The 14,946-nt window shown below is 37.6% G+C and overlaps 1 protein-coding gene across 16 annotated transcripts in view; it reads left to right on the top strand.

Annotated features, from left to right (window-relative positions):
• adgrl2a (adhesion G protein-coupled receptor L2a) overlaps positions 1-8,933 on the top strand; it is a 107,966-nt gene extending 99,033 nt beyond the window's left edge. For 7 of the 16 annotated variants that reach the window (XM_057361681.1, XM_057361677.1, XM_057361692.1 and 4 more), the window contains 4 exons: positions 1,176-1,272; positions 2,641-2,769; positions 3,490-3,507; positions 6,770-8,933. In XM_057361681.1, coding sequence (XP_057217664.1) covers positions 1,176-1,272; positions 2,641-2,769; positions 3,490-3,507; positions 6,770-7,530 — 1,005 coding nt within the window. In that variant the 3' untranslated portion in view covers positions 7,531-8,933. Of the gene's footprint in view, positions 1-1,175; positions 1,273-1,854; positions 1,910-2,640; positions 2,770-3,489; positions 3,508-5,762; positions 5,814-5,964; positions 5,983-6,769 lie in introns of those variants that run through there. The other 9 variants (XM_057361685.1, XM_057361684.1, XM_057361688.1 and 6 more) reach the window with 8 other exon arrangements.
• Positions 8,934-14,946: the final 6,013 nt, after the last annotated feature.

Below are 14,946 nucleotides of genomic sequence, written 5' to 3'. Positions count from 1 at the left end.
TTTGTTTCTTGGCTGCGACTTGACGCTCGTGGTTTACTCGCATAGGTTTTACATTTTAGATTTTGTTTTACATTTTAACTTATTGCGGTATGTCGTAGTGTATCGTATCATGAGCTGTGTTTACTGAGCGTTCAGGTACGCTATAACACATGCCATATCCACGTATATATTTAAAACTGCATAATGAGTTTATTAGGGTAGTTAAGCAATAAGGCATGAGATGCCAGGCTATTTTGTCAATTTCTTGGCTCGGCTGGATGTTGGGCCAAACAACACAATTTAAACTATTTTCACGATAAAGCAACCTATATTAACTTATTGCTTGATTGCTTCATTGCTGTTTAAAGTGATTTCTAATGCTATAAAATTGACGAATGCATTTTTATTGAAATTTTATTTTCGGAGCGAACGAAACAGAAATAGTGATTATCTTCTTTTCCGTATAGTGGCGTACATCCGAATGAGACCGCTTCTGAAATTAGAAAAAAATGTAGGGTGGGAGTTGATTTCGTCCATGGAGAACTGATTGGATCATTGTCCAATCATTAAGAAACGAGTCATCGATAGCCCCGCCCCCTCTCACCTTTACTCCTGACAGGAAGTGAAGAGAGGTCGATTTGAAGGGGGAGGACGTTAACGTTATTTAATTAAATATTATGAGGGAACATGAGTTTTAAAAAAAAGAATGAAGTGTACAGATAAGTTATTTATAAAAAAAACTCTACAATATTCTATAAAAATGAGAGTTGTTCATTTGTTGCCAAACAAACATATTTTTGTGAGCAACTGTTGTTATTTTAGGGGTGGAGCTATAAAGGCAGAGGTGTGTTTGTTTAGGCATCCCTCTTATATATCAACAGTGTTTCTTATAAATAACTCGCTGCACCTTTAAGTTAAAGATATCCAGTTGTGCTTATTATGAACAGCCTGCTTCATACCAGGGTTAATGGATGGCCTCCGTGTGTGCCGTGCTGTAACACACTATGTAATTTTGCATGACTGGAATGTTTTTATTGACCAGTCAGCACCCAGGACCAGTCATTTATGTAATTTAATCAATGTTGTAATGTGAATGTCAAAATACTCAAATTGCAAAAGTGAAACTCTGGCCCCAAACAAAACACAGTAATTAGCTCTGAGTAATTGTGTTTCACGGGCGCTTGTTCATTTAACAGAGTCGAATCAGAAGAATGTGGAACGACACAGTGAGAAAACAGTCCGAATCTTCTTTCATCTCAGGAGATATCAACAGCACATCAACACTAAATCAAGGTCAGTCCTGCATCACAAACAGTTCAAGTGGATTTCATGGAAACTCTTTCTCAAGTGACAGTACGAGACTAAACGATATACGGTCATTCGACCATGTTTAATTGAAGCACTTTGGTCATAATAATGTTGGAGTATGTAATTTATTCCATATTTAATCACGTCATTGTACAGCCAACAATACTGGAGCCATTAACTGTCATTGTGGAAAGAGAAAATGGATTTTGAGTGAGCTTATTGGAGACTTTGTATGAAATACGGATGCTTTCCGTCTATTGGAAGTTTGAATATTTCACTTTTTATACTGAGGGGGAAATTCACTAAGAATGAATTGTAGCTCCTATTAGTGCTGTTTATTCCCATTTTGTTCACTAAAGGAATTTTGAAAATCAGTAAACGGCGCAAACACAATTCCTAATCTGACATCTTTTTTTTGTTGTGAATTTTCCCCCTGAAAGTCCGGTCTCAAAAGATCGGACAAGCCCATATTGGGCCTGTTTTACACACTCCCAATAATGAATCAGTAAAAAAACTCTTCAGCTCTTTCAAGAATTTAGGAGAAAAAAACTGTCATTTATTATTTAGCCAGGGCCGAAATGCATGTGATGAGAAGATGATGTTCAACTCTAGATGACCTGCGGTAAGGTTGCATTATTCAGAGCCGTTTGCTTTGGCTTGCTCTAAAACACTCCGCTGCCTTCATGCATGCGTTTGTTCACCAAAAAAAGCCAAACAAACAAAACGCTGGCATTTTTATTTCTGTGCTTCAATGTCCTCGCACACAAACAAAACGGGAGAAAAGGTGTAGTTTTAATTTAGGAACTAGTGTAGAACTCTTTCGCCAAAAGGCTGGAATATAAAAGAGCTGCACCTAGCACGCTGATCGCACTTTCAAGCACTTCTACTATTTTTGCTTAGAAAGTTCCACACACTAACTTGCAAAATATCGAAAATGTAATTTAAATTTAATTCTGTGTCTGTATGATTGTAAATGCCTGATAAAGGAGTAAAATACATTTGAACGTTGTATTTACGTCATATCAACGTCGTTAAAAACATTTTGTGAAGTATAATTATTTACGCACCTCTTAACAACTAAAGGTGTCTTAGGCTAATTTTTATAGACTATTTTGCTTTTAAACGGCTGACATTCATTTCTTAAAAAACAACAATTGTGCCGAATAGATATTAATTTGATCTAGTCAAGTTGCTTTAGTTAAAATCCTAATATTGATGCAGCTAGCGTACGTGTTTTCTCAGTTTCATCTTCAAAATTCAGACACACATCCTCAGCGTATTTTGTTCGTGACATTTTTTAATGGACTTCTCAGGTCATGATATTGTTTGTCGTCTTATGTTTTGTCGCTTCAGGAATGACGGGCAATTATCTTCTTACTAACCCTCTGCTGAGACCGCAGGGCACTAATAACCCCTACAACACATTACTGGCTGAAACTATCGTATGTAACACGCCGACGGTGCCGGTCTTTCACTCACCAGGTGTGACTACTAATCGCTACACTGTCTCTTGCTCTTTCTGATCTGAAGCATGTGCTGCTATGACGTCTCATAAAGACTGTGTAATAGCGGCTCCTCTATGCTGAGAAATCACCCAGACTAATCAGAGACGTTTCTGGAAGTTTTGGAGAAATTGCCTGTGATGATTTGATTGGCTGCTCAGAGCTCAATGGGTGATTTAACAGCACTGGGGATGTTTTAATGCATGAGGCTTTTGTGATGTACAGTGAAAGTATGTGGAGATATGAATGTCTTTGCGTTATGATGTTTTGCTGCCTGATGCAATGACATTGAAACTTAAATGTATCTTAAAGCTGCAATCCGTAACTTTTTGGTTAAAAAAGAAATTGCTTTTCAGCAGGTACAGTACATAAAATCTACTTGCTTGAACTGGCAATAGTTCGCTTACAATATTTATTTTAAATAACATTTTCATGTAAAAGTGAATTTGATGCAACAAACAGATAAGTAACCTTCAATGTTATGTTTCAAACAGAGATGGCGATAGAGAAGCAAAAGTTATGAATTAGCAGCTTTAAGTGTCCAAAAGTATATATATTTTTAAATTGATATATGATAGAATATACTCGTAATAATTCTGTTTAATGAATTCAATTGTAAATAGCGTTTGTGGTGTAACGTGGGTTTGCATGACACTGTTAACTCTCATCTTTTCTCTTTTCCCTTCCTGCACTTCCTCAGTGACCTACAGAGAGACAAGTATGCCATCACTTTTACATTTGCCTGTACTTTGTAATGATTTTAGCAGCAGTCTCAGCTCTCGCACACTCAGTTCTCATCAGCAGATCATTCACATACTGTTAGCACATGATTCAAAGATCATTAGAATGAGCAAATGTTAGCGACCATGCGCCGATGTTCTCATCATCGCTGCATTTCTCCGGGATGCTGGCACGATGCATGCGCGTCGCACACATTTTCCTGAAGTTTAAATGTACACGCATCATTTTCGATGAAGATTTTTACTGAAAGCAGCCGTGGAGTGCTTTCTCTCTTTGTTCGGTTAACATTCAAAACAGAAAATTGGACGTCGAGTTGAATTCATCCAAAGAGTTTCTGCGCACTTGAATGGCTGCAGATGTTGAGACCAATGTCTTCAATATAAAAAGATTTCTTGTTGAATTCTTCTCGGTACTTTAGATTTAAGCAATAACACACAAGAGGCCACGTGTTACAGTGATTTACCATGGTACACTGTGTTCTGCTTAGCGACGTTTGTAAAAGAAAAATGCTTTTCTTTTAACCGTGGTAAAGGTTTATCACTGTAATGCGTGACATTTTGTGGCTTTTTGCGTTGCAGAAACATTGCAGACAGCAAAAGGATAAAAGACACCAATGTTCAATAAATACACTTTTAATGTCTGTAATTACAATTATTAATTCTTCTCAATAATGTCTTTCATCGCAACATTTTGTATACACTGGAGCAACTAAAGAAACATTATTATTGATGTATTTTTTCTTTATAAAATCATTCTACATAACGTAAAGAAAATTCTGTGAAAATATACCCTTGATATCTCTAGTATTCACATCTTTATTTAATATTCATATCTTTAATATTCAGTAAGGTCACACAAAAGATTAAAGTTACTTTTTGTGCAAAATAAAACCTGTCAATAAAATAATTAATTTCAACATTTATCATATTATGAAGAGAAACACGAGTACTGTATCCCAAAGTGTGTCATGTAATCTACCGCTTATAGTAATAAACCAACACAGTCTCAAGGTAATTCGTGACATTGTCACAAACTCTAATCTATTCATTCGTGTTCGTGACACGAATTTCCCCCTTTTTTCATGTCAGTCAGCACGACTTTCAGTCTAACATGTTTTAATACACGCTATTGGTTAGCCACCACTTTAAATATGCACGACTTCTTTTGATATCAGGTTATAAATATATAATTGTACATACACACGGTCTGTGTATTAAAATTCATGCTGAGTGACACTAAAAAAGGGGGAAATTGGTGTCCATGAACATGAATCAATAGATTCCAAATTTCCTGCCTATGCCACGAACTGCCTTGAGACTGGGTTGAATAAACACACATTACCTATTTTTTACATTTAATTTGATGCTCCTAATATCAGCATTTTATGATGAGACTTTAGCCTGAATTTCACAGACAGGGTCACATATATTGCCAAATATCATTTAAAAACAGGTAGACCACAGACAAGAAACAACACAAGCTTTGTTTCATTTAATACAGCATACTGTATATTATACTAGTTAATATTGCAGCATTTATTTAAATACATAACAAATACATTTCATAGCAGTTTTAAGTTTATATAGATGGAAATGTTGTGTCGAGATTTTAAAAAGTTGTGCATTCCGCAGAAATTTACAAACGTCGTCCGATCCAAATTGACAGTCAGAGTATCTGTTTTTTCCTAAAACTTTATTTTTACTGTAAAAGCTTGTTATTGGTTTATTTTTATGTATGTATTTTCTTCTGGCACCATCTTTTCTTAAACTGCCTCAATGTTTCCCGTTTAACACATCTGTCTGTCTCTTCATAAGTTGTCTTTGGTAAAGAATCCTGTCACTAAAAGCCCCCCTGTTCCCTCAGTCCTCCTGTCTCGATATCCAGCAGAAATCTCATTCCTCAAATGACCGTCCCTCTTTCCATCTGCTGTCTGCTTTCTTTCTCTTCTCATTTCTTTGGAGAGCCTCTGAAAACCGTCCGCGTCCCGAGCTCTCTTCAGACGCAGTTAAGCATTAACGAACGTAGACCACCAGCTCAAATTACCACGTGACGAATAAACCCACACCTGTGACATTTCACTGAGGGAAAAGGCCTTAATTGTGATGTTAATTTCGTTTGCTGAACCCCTTTGCTTGCGCTAAAATTGTAATTTTGCTTTCCTTCCGTGAGTGACGGCTCATCATGTTGTACAATAAATCATTCTTTTTGTTTTGTGTTCTTTTCGTTCATCAGCAGCGCTCAGGTCTGCTGGCCTGAACAGACAGACTTGATGTGAGTTGCAGAGTGAGTTTTCTCTCTCCTGTCTGTTGGATGCTCTCGCTTCTGTCGGCTCCCTGTAGTGTGAGAAATGGCTGTTTGTGTTTTCTCTAATTTGGCTTTTTTCCGTTTCTTTCCCCCCTCCTCCCCCCACCTTCTTAACCGCCTCAAACGAAAGCTGATCGTGATGAATTCTGTGAGCGTCGCCACTCTCCCATCTGTGAATACACATCTGTGTCTCTGTTACGTCTGTGTGTGTGTGATGTTGCCGAGTCATTTTTAATGCTGTTTGGGATGCAGATGAAATCAGCATTTCGAAATTGTTCAGAATCGTTTGATTGAGAATAATTTGGAACCACAAATTCGAGGGGGAGTTCGCTAGGAGTCGGTTGCGCTCATATGCTTGCGTGCGCCGTCGACGTCATTCCGGCACCTGATTCGCAAAAAGATCATGCGAATTAGCTAACGATATAAACAAGGCCAAAAAATCTGTGCCGATCATCGTCCTCAGATTTTTCATTCTGCAAGCTGGTACAGTTGTAGAGAATGAAGCCGATTACAACATACTTTACCAGGAATATTGCTTCTCCATTGCGATCCAGACACCTGAATTATATATGTGCCCAGTTATAACACTGTTCTCTGCCAATTTTGCATGCCATAATCATATGATGTACACATATGTTATTTTATTGTTTCCAAACACCTCCTGCTTTATTTTTGTAATAGCGCAAAGTAAATTAACGTTAATCTAAAGCAATATTAACCTCGTTTGTTTTCGCCGACGCTGAAAATAATGACAATTGTTTTGTAATAATGTTATGACAATTGTTTTGTTAACTGTTGTGAATTCCCCCGCCGGATTGTCGGATTTCATGGTTATAATACAAAACGTGGGCTCTAAACAGCATTAAACATTTTTAGTTTTCGTGTTTACTTAAGCAAACGTGACTAAAGTTGTTCTTTTCGTTGTGTTTTTACAGGACACTCGGTGATCAGCGGCAGAGACATGAACACGTTCGGTACTCTACCACTCAACGGTAACTTTAATAACAGCTACTCACTTCATAACTACGGCGACGGCGTGCAGGTGGTGGATTGCGGGCTCAGTCTCAACGACACTGCCTTCGAAAAGATGATCATCTCTGAGCTTGTGCACAACCACCTCAGGGCCGCCGAGTCGCGAATCAGCACCAAAAGGGGGGGCGGGATCGGCAGAGGGGAGGGGCCCGTCGTCTCCGAGACGTCGTCCCTGGTGCAGGTGGGCGGAGACAGCGAAATCGGGGGTCTGGGGCTGCACCACACGCACCCTCGCACGCTAGAAGCCCCCCTCATCCCCCAGCGAACTCACTCGCTCCTGTACCACACGCAGGAGAGAGCGAGGCCCGACGCGGCTGTTCCGCAAGCCCACGGCTTCATCAGCCAACTCCCGCCTCCCGCCGAGAGCGCCCTGCCCTCCCCCAACAGAGACTCGGTGTACACCAGCATGCCAAACCTCAGAGACTCGCCGTTCTCGGAGAGCAGCCCGGACGTTGGGCAGGACCTGTCGCCCGCCAAACACAGTCCGAGCGAGGACGTTTACTATAAAAGCATGCCCAACCTGGGGTCCGGCCAGAATCTGCACGCGTATTACCAGATGAGCAGAGACAGTAGCGAGGGCCTCATCGTCCCCGTCGCGAAAGACGACTGTGTCCCCGAGGGGGACGTACGGGAGGGACAAATGCAGCTGGTCACAAGCCTTTAAAGCTGGTCATTTTCAAACGAACTGCAAGCACCGCCCACCATGTACACAGCCCCGCCCATCCACCGACAGCCAAGAGATCTTCCTGTTTTTAGCCTCCCACATAACTGCACATATGCTGGAGATGAACCGCTGCTGTCGGATGAGTCATAGCCGGCCCAGATGGAATCTTTTGTTTTGGGGGGGTGCTGGGTTTTTTGGACGGGTGGAATTCTGTGAAATGTATTAAACAGAGTAAAAATTCATTTCTTAATCAGTATTGTTGTCCTGTTTTACCCATTGGCAAATCTGAAAAAGAACAATTGAAAAACCGAATTGATATGTTTTCTGTAAAAAAAGCACACAATTTTCCTTCTTATGTAAATTGAATTGAACTTATGTATGTTTAGATATTTATACAGGAAGCAAGACAGATATGCTGTTCATGGAAATGATTTTTTTGCTGTCGCTTGTCGGTAGATGAATAAATTATCGAATTACCAAGAATATTTAATAAACGAAACACTCAAGGGGTGGGGGATGTGTTCAACTTTGTGACAATGTTCCAGCTCTCCACGTGCACAGATTCCATGTGGGCCTGGTTATAGGAATACAGTTTCACATAAAAACATGAAAACCAACCAAAAAAATATTACAGAGTTCTTGTCCCAGTGCATACGTGCATACATAAAGATTGTACATATGTTCACATTTCTCTTTAAAATGCAGTTTTTTATTATTATTATAATTATTATTCAAAAATCGAAATTCCAGACCCTAAAGACATGCAGAGATTGCCCTACTTGAATAAAAATTTTGCTGGCCGGATCTTTATCACAACCATCAACAATATCTCACATGACCACTAGCAATCAAACCCCAGGCCTTATATTTTCTCAGTCTTAATCGAAAGCATAGGGGGTTATGATATAGCAAAGAACAAAAATATATATTTTGTTGTATGGATTGTGTAAAATACAAATAAATAATGGCAACCCTAAATGTAAAGAGTTTTCGAAAAGATGACTGTACAGAGTTTTGAAGAGCGTTTAATGGATTTTACCAAATGCACGAAAGAAAGCAATGGCGACGCCAGGTGCTGATCCCTTCCTGAAAAAAGATGTTTTGCTGCTTTTGTTCATTTAGTTGAAGATTCCCAAGATCTTGTGCCTTGCACAAATTTACTTTGTGCAAATCTGTGCAACGCATGAAATATGTAGCGATCGGAGGGCTTGGATATTTATTTATTAAATTATTCTGCGAAAAATGATAGTTTGAAAGTCTTTTTGTGAATATTTTACAGCACTGGTTGACGTAGTTCATTCTCATAAGCATTGTTAAGGAACCCATCATGATAAACATGTTAAGGAGCCCATTATCAAAAGGATGTAAAGTTCAACACTTGTTTAACAAAAAATAAATGTGAATTTTTGTCTAATGAAGGTTCAATGACGTTTTTATTTATGCACTGGTGATTTGTTTGTGTGTGACACTGACAGAATACATTTAAAAGTGAGAGAGTGTTTACCTGAGGTTGTGTCTCGGCGGTTTGCTGTGTTTATCCTCTTTAGATGAGTGATGCACGTGAAAGTGAGAAGCCAATGTAAGCTGATACATGTGCTGCAATATAAACCCTCATCATGAGGCTGTGAACAGTGTGCTGCGCTCCAGCGAGAGGCCAGTGCATGAGGGACCGGCCAGAACTTATATTGCACTACATGCAGTTTGTAAAGTTCTGCGCTTGTCTCTCTGAAGGTTAAAACAAGTTTCAAAAGCTATATTAACATCTCAGAAGTTTCTCTATGAAAGAAAGCCAAAGTACTTTGTGCAACATCACAAATGAAATAATGAAAATTATGATTCAGGTGCTCGTGTGTGATGTGTACAGATATTATTTTATTGCTTTTTAATTGAAGGTTATATTACTTAACATTCATTTATTTATTTTTTTCAAAATTGAACAGATTAATTACGTTTCTTTGGCAGATTTTAATAATTTAGAAATCCTTATATGTCACTGATGCTCAAACCCTCCCTCCAAGAGATTGTATAACCCATTATTTCTTGTAATACAGAAACTTCTGCCACTTTTGCTTCACGCTTAAGAATGTGCTGCAGATTAGCACGTTTTTTTATATTTCAGGCTTTGAAAAATCATTCAGGGACAGAAGAGCTGTGTCTGAACTCGCTCCTAGACCTAGTGCACTATGGGGCGTCCGCCATTTTGTAGTGTTGTCCGAATTTTGAGTAAACAACTCATTCCCTACATTTGTTCACTACTTTTTTACCCACAACGCATTCTGATTTTGAGTGTACATCCTATGTTTACTCGCTCACTCATATTTCCCATGATACAACGCGAATCAACCGTCTGATTAGAATCAGCTTGAGGAGAGTGACCGTTAATGCCACGAATGTACGTTTACCAGAGATGGGAAGTAACGAAGTACAAATACTTCGTTACTGTACTTAAGTAGATTTTTCTGGTATCAGTACTTTACTCCACTATTTATTTTTCTGACGACTTTTTACTTTCACTTCTTACATTTTTACGCAAATACCTGTACTTTCTACTTCTTACATTTTCAAACCATGCTCGTTACTTTCGTTTTAATCTGTATTTGATGCACAATCAATATTATTTCTTGTCATTGCGTGACTTTTTCAACCTAATGATAGGTCTGCCTAAAAGCCGAAGCGCTGTGTGAGGTGGCCACTAGCCAATCAAATGTAAGAAGGCGGGAGTTACTGTTTACAGAGCAAAGCGGTGACCAATCAAATCAAAGAAGACGGAGTAACCGTTCTCAGATCTCGAGCGTGATATTCTGCATCATGTGGTGACTCGTGAATGGTAGGGTTTTTTAGCGCGAAAGGACCAGATTTTAAATATGTAATTTAGCTATTTAGCTATTCGCATGTTCTACAAACATATACTTCACGAAAGATGTACTGTAGCTCTGTCAGAAGTTAAGGCAGCTCGTTAAGTTAAGCGCATTATTGTTGCTGTTGTTCATTAGTATGTATGAATTGCATATTTTTTGCTATCGTGTGTGCGTTAAGTTCATGAACGAGTGAAAAATACCTGCTCATTGCGTTGCTTTCGATGAACTAATTATAGTGGGCACTTTTGCACAAAAATGCGCTAATTTCCTGATTGCCATTTGAAGTGGTTTCTGGACATATCCTATTAGTCTTATTTTCTAATTTTCTTAATGCATTTGCCTTGTTTGATCTGTTTGATCTATTTTCCTGATTTTTATTATATTTTTTCATCTTGTCATGATTAAAATTATAAGGAAATAAAAAACGATCCTTATCAACGTTGATTGACATTGCAATAAAATACTATCACATTATTTTGGAAGTTAAAATTTTGGGCTGGTTTTTGTTGGAGTGAGTAGGTTTTAGTGAGCCTTTGGGCTGGAAATCATCCACCTAATCTAGCAACACTGACATCAGTTTTAATGTTGAACGAGTGTAACGTACAATGTAAGAGGCTAAACATTTAATATTTTAAAGCAAGGCATAATTTCAAGAAATGTGTTTAACCAATCGAGAAAAACAGTAATGGTTACCAAGTAAATTGACTTGCCTAATTAATTATCTCTTTATTTCTCAGTTTTCTCTTTTTGACAAGATCTCCCAAGTGTCTACAACCTTTGTATAATGATATGTCCATGAATGGTCTGTGCTTAAAATTTAAAGGGACAGTTAATCTAAAATTGAAAGCAGTGAAATTCTGTTATAAAATGTTTTGACAATCACAGTACCAAACAGTCATTTCCTGGCTATTACGCATCGCAGACATAGGCTAGTAGTCTAAGAAGCTGCCACGGACCAAGGCGGAAGGCAACACAAAGAATAGCTAAAATTATGGTTGAGAACTTGAGACAAAGGGAATTCTGTCACAATTATTATCAATACGCTTGTCCTTTACACTCTTATCTTACATCATAATTGTATTATAAATTTGTGTTTTTTTCCACTACCTAGGTAGTGGCAAATAGATTTATTCCATCAGTCTTTTTTATGCTTGTGTTCTACATAATGGTAGTTCAGTTGTGAGGTACGAGCGTGACTCTAAAACAGGTAGTAGTATTGGCTACTTTTTACTTAAGTACATTTTAGAGCCCATACTTTATACTTTTACTTGAGTAAACAAGTTTAGTCAGTACTTCAACTTTTACTTGAGTACTTTTAAACATGAGTATCTGTACTTCTACTTAAGTAAAGGATGTGTGTACTTTTGCCATCTCTGACGTTTACACACTTGTGTTCGTTCTTGTTGACAGTTTTTTCTACTTTTTGAGAATAAACATTTAAATTAAATGAATGTTATATATAGCAGTTTTTTTATTTTAAATATATTAAGTAATTTTATGAAACGTAATACGTGTAATTGTACATAAACGTGGCAAAAATTAGTTTTGTTCTCTTTAAAAACGAATAGCCTACACGTGACAAATAATGTAAAAATGAACTTTACCATTTTACAAAACAATCTATAAAGCCACACAGGTGTATACACACGTTATGACGAATGTCCGCGACAGTACTGTCAGACGCAGGATATATTACGTCAGTGTCCGAAATTGTTCACTCATTTACATTCACTTCAATAGTGGACTATTTAGCATTCGCTATGTAGGGAATGGTGAATGAGTAAACAAGTGAGCGAATTCAGACGCAGCTAGTGTCCTCCGGAGGTCTCACCCCTGAAGGATGCGGTATACGGAGAATTAAATGAGACGTCCTTCGTAGGACATACCTACTGGCAGAAATGGACACAGGAACAGTGTTGGTTGTGACTAGTTACTAAGTAATTAGTTACTGTAATTTAATTACTTTCCCCTTGAAAAAGTAAAGTAAGGGATTACTCCGATTTTTTTGTAATTTAATTACAGTTACTTCTGATGTAATTTAACTAAATACTTTGTGTAATATATGTGTGTGTGTAATAGTGGAATTGACATCCAAATCTAAAGTCTTACTTTAAAATCCACGCTTTAATGTATAATTCTCACATTTGTAAACTTTGGTCAGTTAATAATACTACTTTATGTAGTTTAATATTATTTATTTGAATGAATTAAAAGAGCGGTTTCATGTCTCTCCTTGAATCACTTAACTAATCAAGGTTTATATAGGATATAGAAAGTAATTAGTAATAAGTACTTAAATACTTTTTGGAGAGAATAATTTGTACAGTAATCTAATTACACTATTGAATATGTAATTAGTAACTAGTAATTAATTACTTTTTAAGATTAACTTACCCAACACTGCACAGGAAGTACCATGTTGCTATGACAAAACGTTGCAGTCGCACACCTGTGGGACTTAATATAAAAAAATTTGCCTTACATGTTTTAAAAATCACTAAATGCTTGTAAACCTAATTACATATGCCTGCCAAGATAGAAAAAAAGTGATACAAATTGTAAACTGTTAACATTTATACACCACATATTTGATTGAATGTGCAGCCGCTGCCGTTTATTCAAATAACTTATGTTGGACGACGCAAAGAATTCTCTAGCAACGAAGGATACACCTCATGTGTCCTCCAAATTCTCGTGAAAGTTGGTCGCATTAGAAGGGTGCATACGGAGTGTCCTGCCTGCTTTTATGAAACGAGACAGCCTCGATGACGTATCAGGCTTCAAATGAGACCTCCGGAGGACGCAGCCTTCCGAAACTAGACACCGCTGTTCAGGGGCGTAGCCAGAACTTTTGTTTTGAGGTGGCCAGGAAAGACCCAGTGATTTTATTAGGGTGACCAAAAAATCCTTACAGACAGAAATTCTTTAACTTCTACTGTAATTTACACCGATTACACATAGTTTGCTGGTCAAAAACATACATAAAGAACGTAAAGTAAACAATTTATTTGCAATGCTTTCATGTGCTAACATTATTTTAAAATTATTTGCTAGCTATCATTTGCAGTAAGTTAGTATTTTTTATAGAAAATAAACATCGCAGTACCCCAACTTAAACTTTCGCGAAAATGTAATTAAAGAATGAAATCCAGTTAAACAAGACTGATTTTACTGACCTGATCCTTCTGCTCGCTATGAACTTCAATGGTACACAGACAGTACACTGTCACGAAGCGGTTAGCAGAGTTCTCGCGTTACTTTCAGTGCATATTCTAAATGATCTGCGCAGCTCTCCTTAAACTCCGACACACATCTTAAAACTGCTTCGCACAACAGAGGTGGCCAGATAGGTGGCCATCCATCATTCAGGGGTAGCCGTGGCCACCCATGGTACCATGTAGCTACGCCTCTGCAGCTGTTGTCTTTAATGAATCAGGTTTGGAGCACAACCTTGAATGCAGGTGTGCTGTTTGGCTGAATATTGATCGCATATTGCCTTGCTGATGGCGAGAGAGCACCAGGTGACCGGGCGAGCAGGTGATCACTGCGAATAATCTCTCTGTGGTTTTCTTTGGCTTTATTGAGTTTCAGGTGTCTGTGTAGATGTCGGTTATGATACGGCATTGATACAATGCAGCTGGGATTTATCAATGCGACGTGAAAAATCTGCCTGCATTTGAATGATCTGTTGATGGTTATAAGAAAAAAAGTCAAAAAATGAAAATGGCTTCAGGGTACACTGCAGTCCTGGTTGCTTCTGTAAAATATTCAGAGTTTTTTTTCTTTTCAACATTAATTTGGCAAATAAGTCACTTTCTGTGTGTTTGAACATTGACTGCAGTATACGCTGATAAAAGACGACTGTATGTTATCAGCGCAAAATCTGCACACCTTTGCAGATGTGTCGAGCAAGTTACCTTTTTAAGTGCTCACTCAGATATCATCGCACTGAGATGAAATAAAAATGATCATTTAATTAGGCAATTGTTTCTCTCAGACAGAAATGAAATTAAAAACATGTTTTACATAGAAAAGTTAACTCAGAAATGATGATTCTTTCATTTATTCATCTTTGTCACATGATAGTTTTAAATGGGTAACAGACTATAAGTTATGTATATGTTTGTCAGAAAGATGAATTTATACAGTATTGGCCAAGAGTGATGTCTGAAGGGCCTGTTTGTACAATAGTTGCCTTTAATGTCCCCTTAGGTTAGATTTAACCATCAAAGTATTTTAAAGTGTATGGTACAAAATACAAGGTATTTAATTAAATTATAAATAGCTTCTGAAACATCAAATTTAAAGAGATATTTCACCCCCATGTCATTCCAAACATATATATTCAAATGTCACGAACAGGCTATTTGGTTTAATCATTTGTAAATATAATGTCATACATTTTATTCAATATTATAAATATATAAACATATTTATATTTAATTTGTCAAAAAACTGTCAAAATGATTTGCTGCATCCGGGTTACTGCGTGTTATTAGTTTTGAGAGGTTGTTATCTGGGAATAACGAACCTGCAAATGTCGCTACTGGCCAATCAG

This window comes from Triplophysa rosa, linkage group LG20, assembly GCF_024868665.1.
Source record: "Triplophysa rosa linkage group LG20, Trosa_1v2, whole genome shotgun sequence".
Lineage (NCBI taxonomy): Eukaryota > Metazoa > Chordata > Actinopteri > Cypriniformes > Nemacheilidae > Triplophysa > Triplophysa rosa.
The sequence above is the reverse complement of the archived record's forward strand: the minus strand, read 5'-3'. Positions and strand labels throughout refer to the sequence as shown.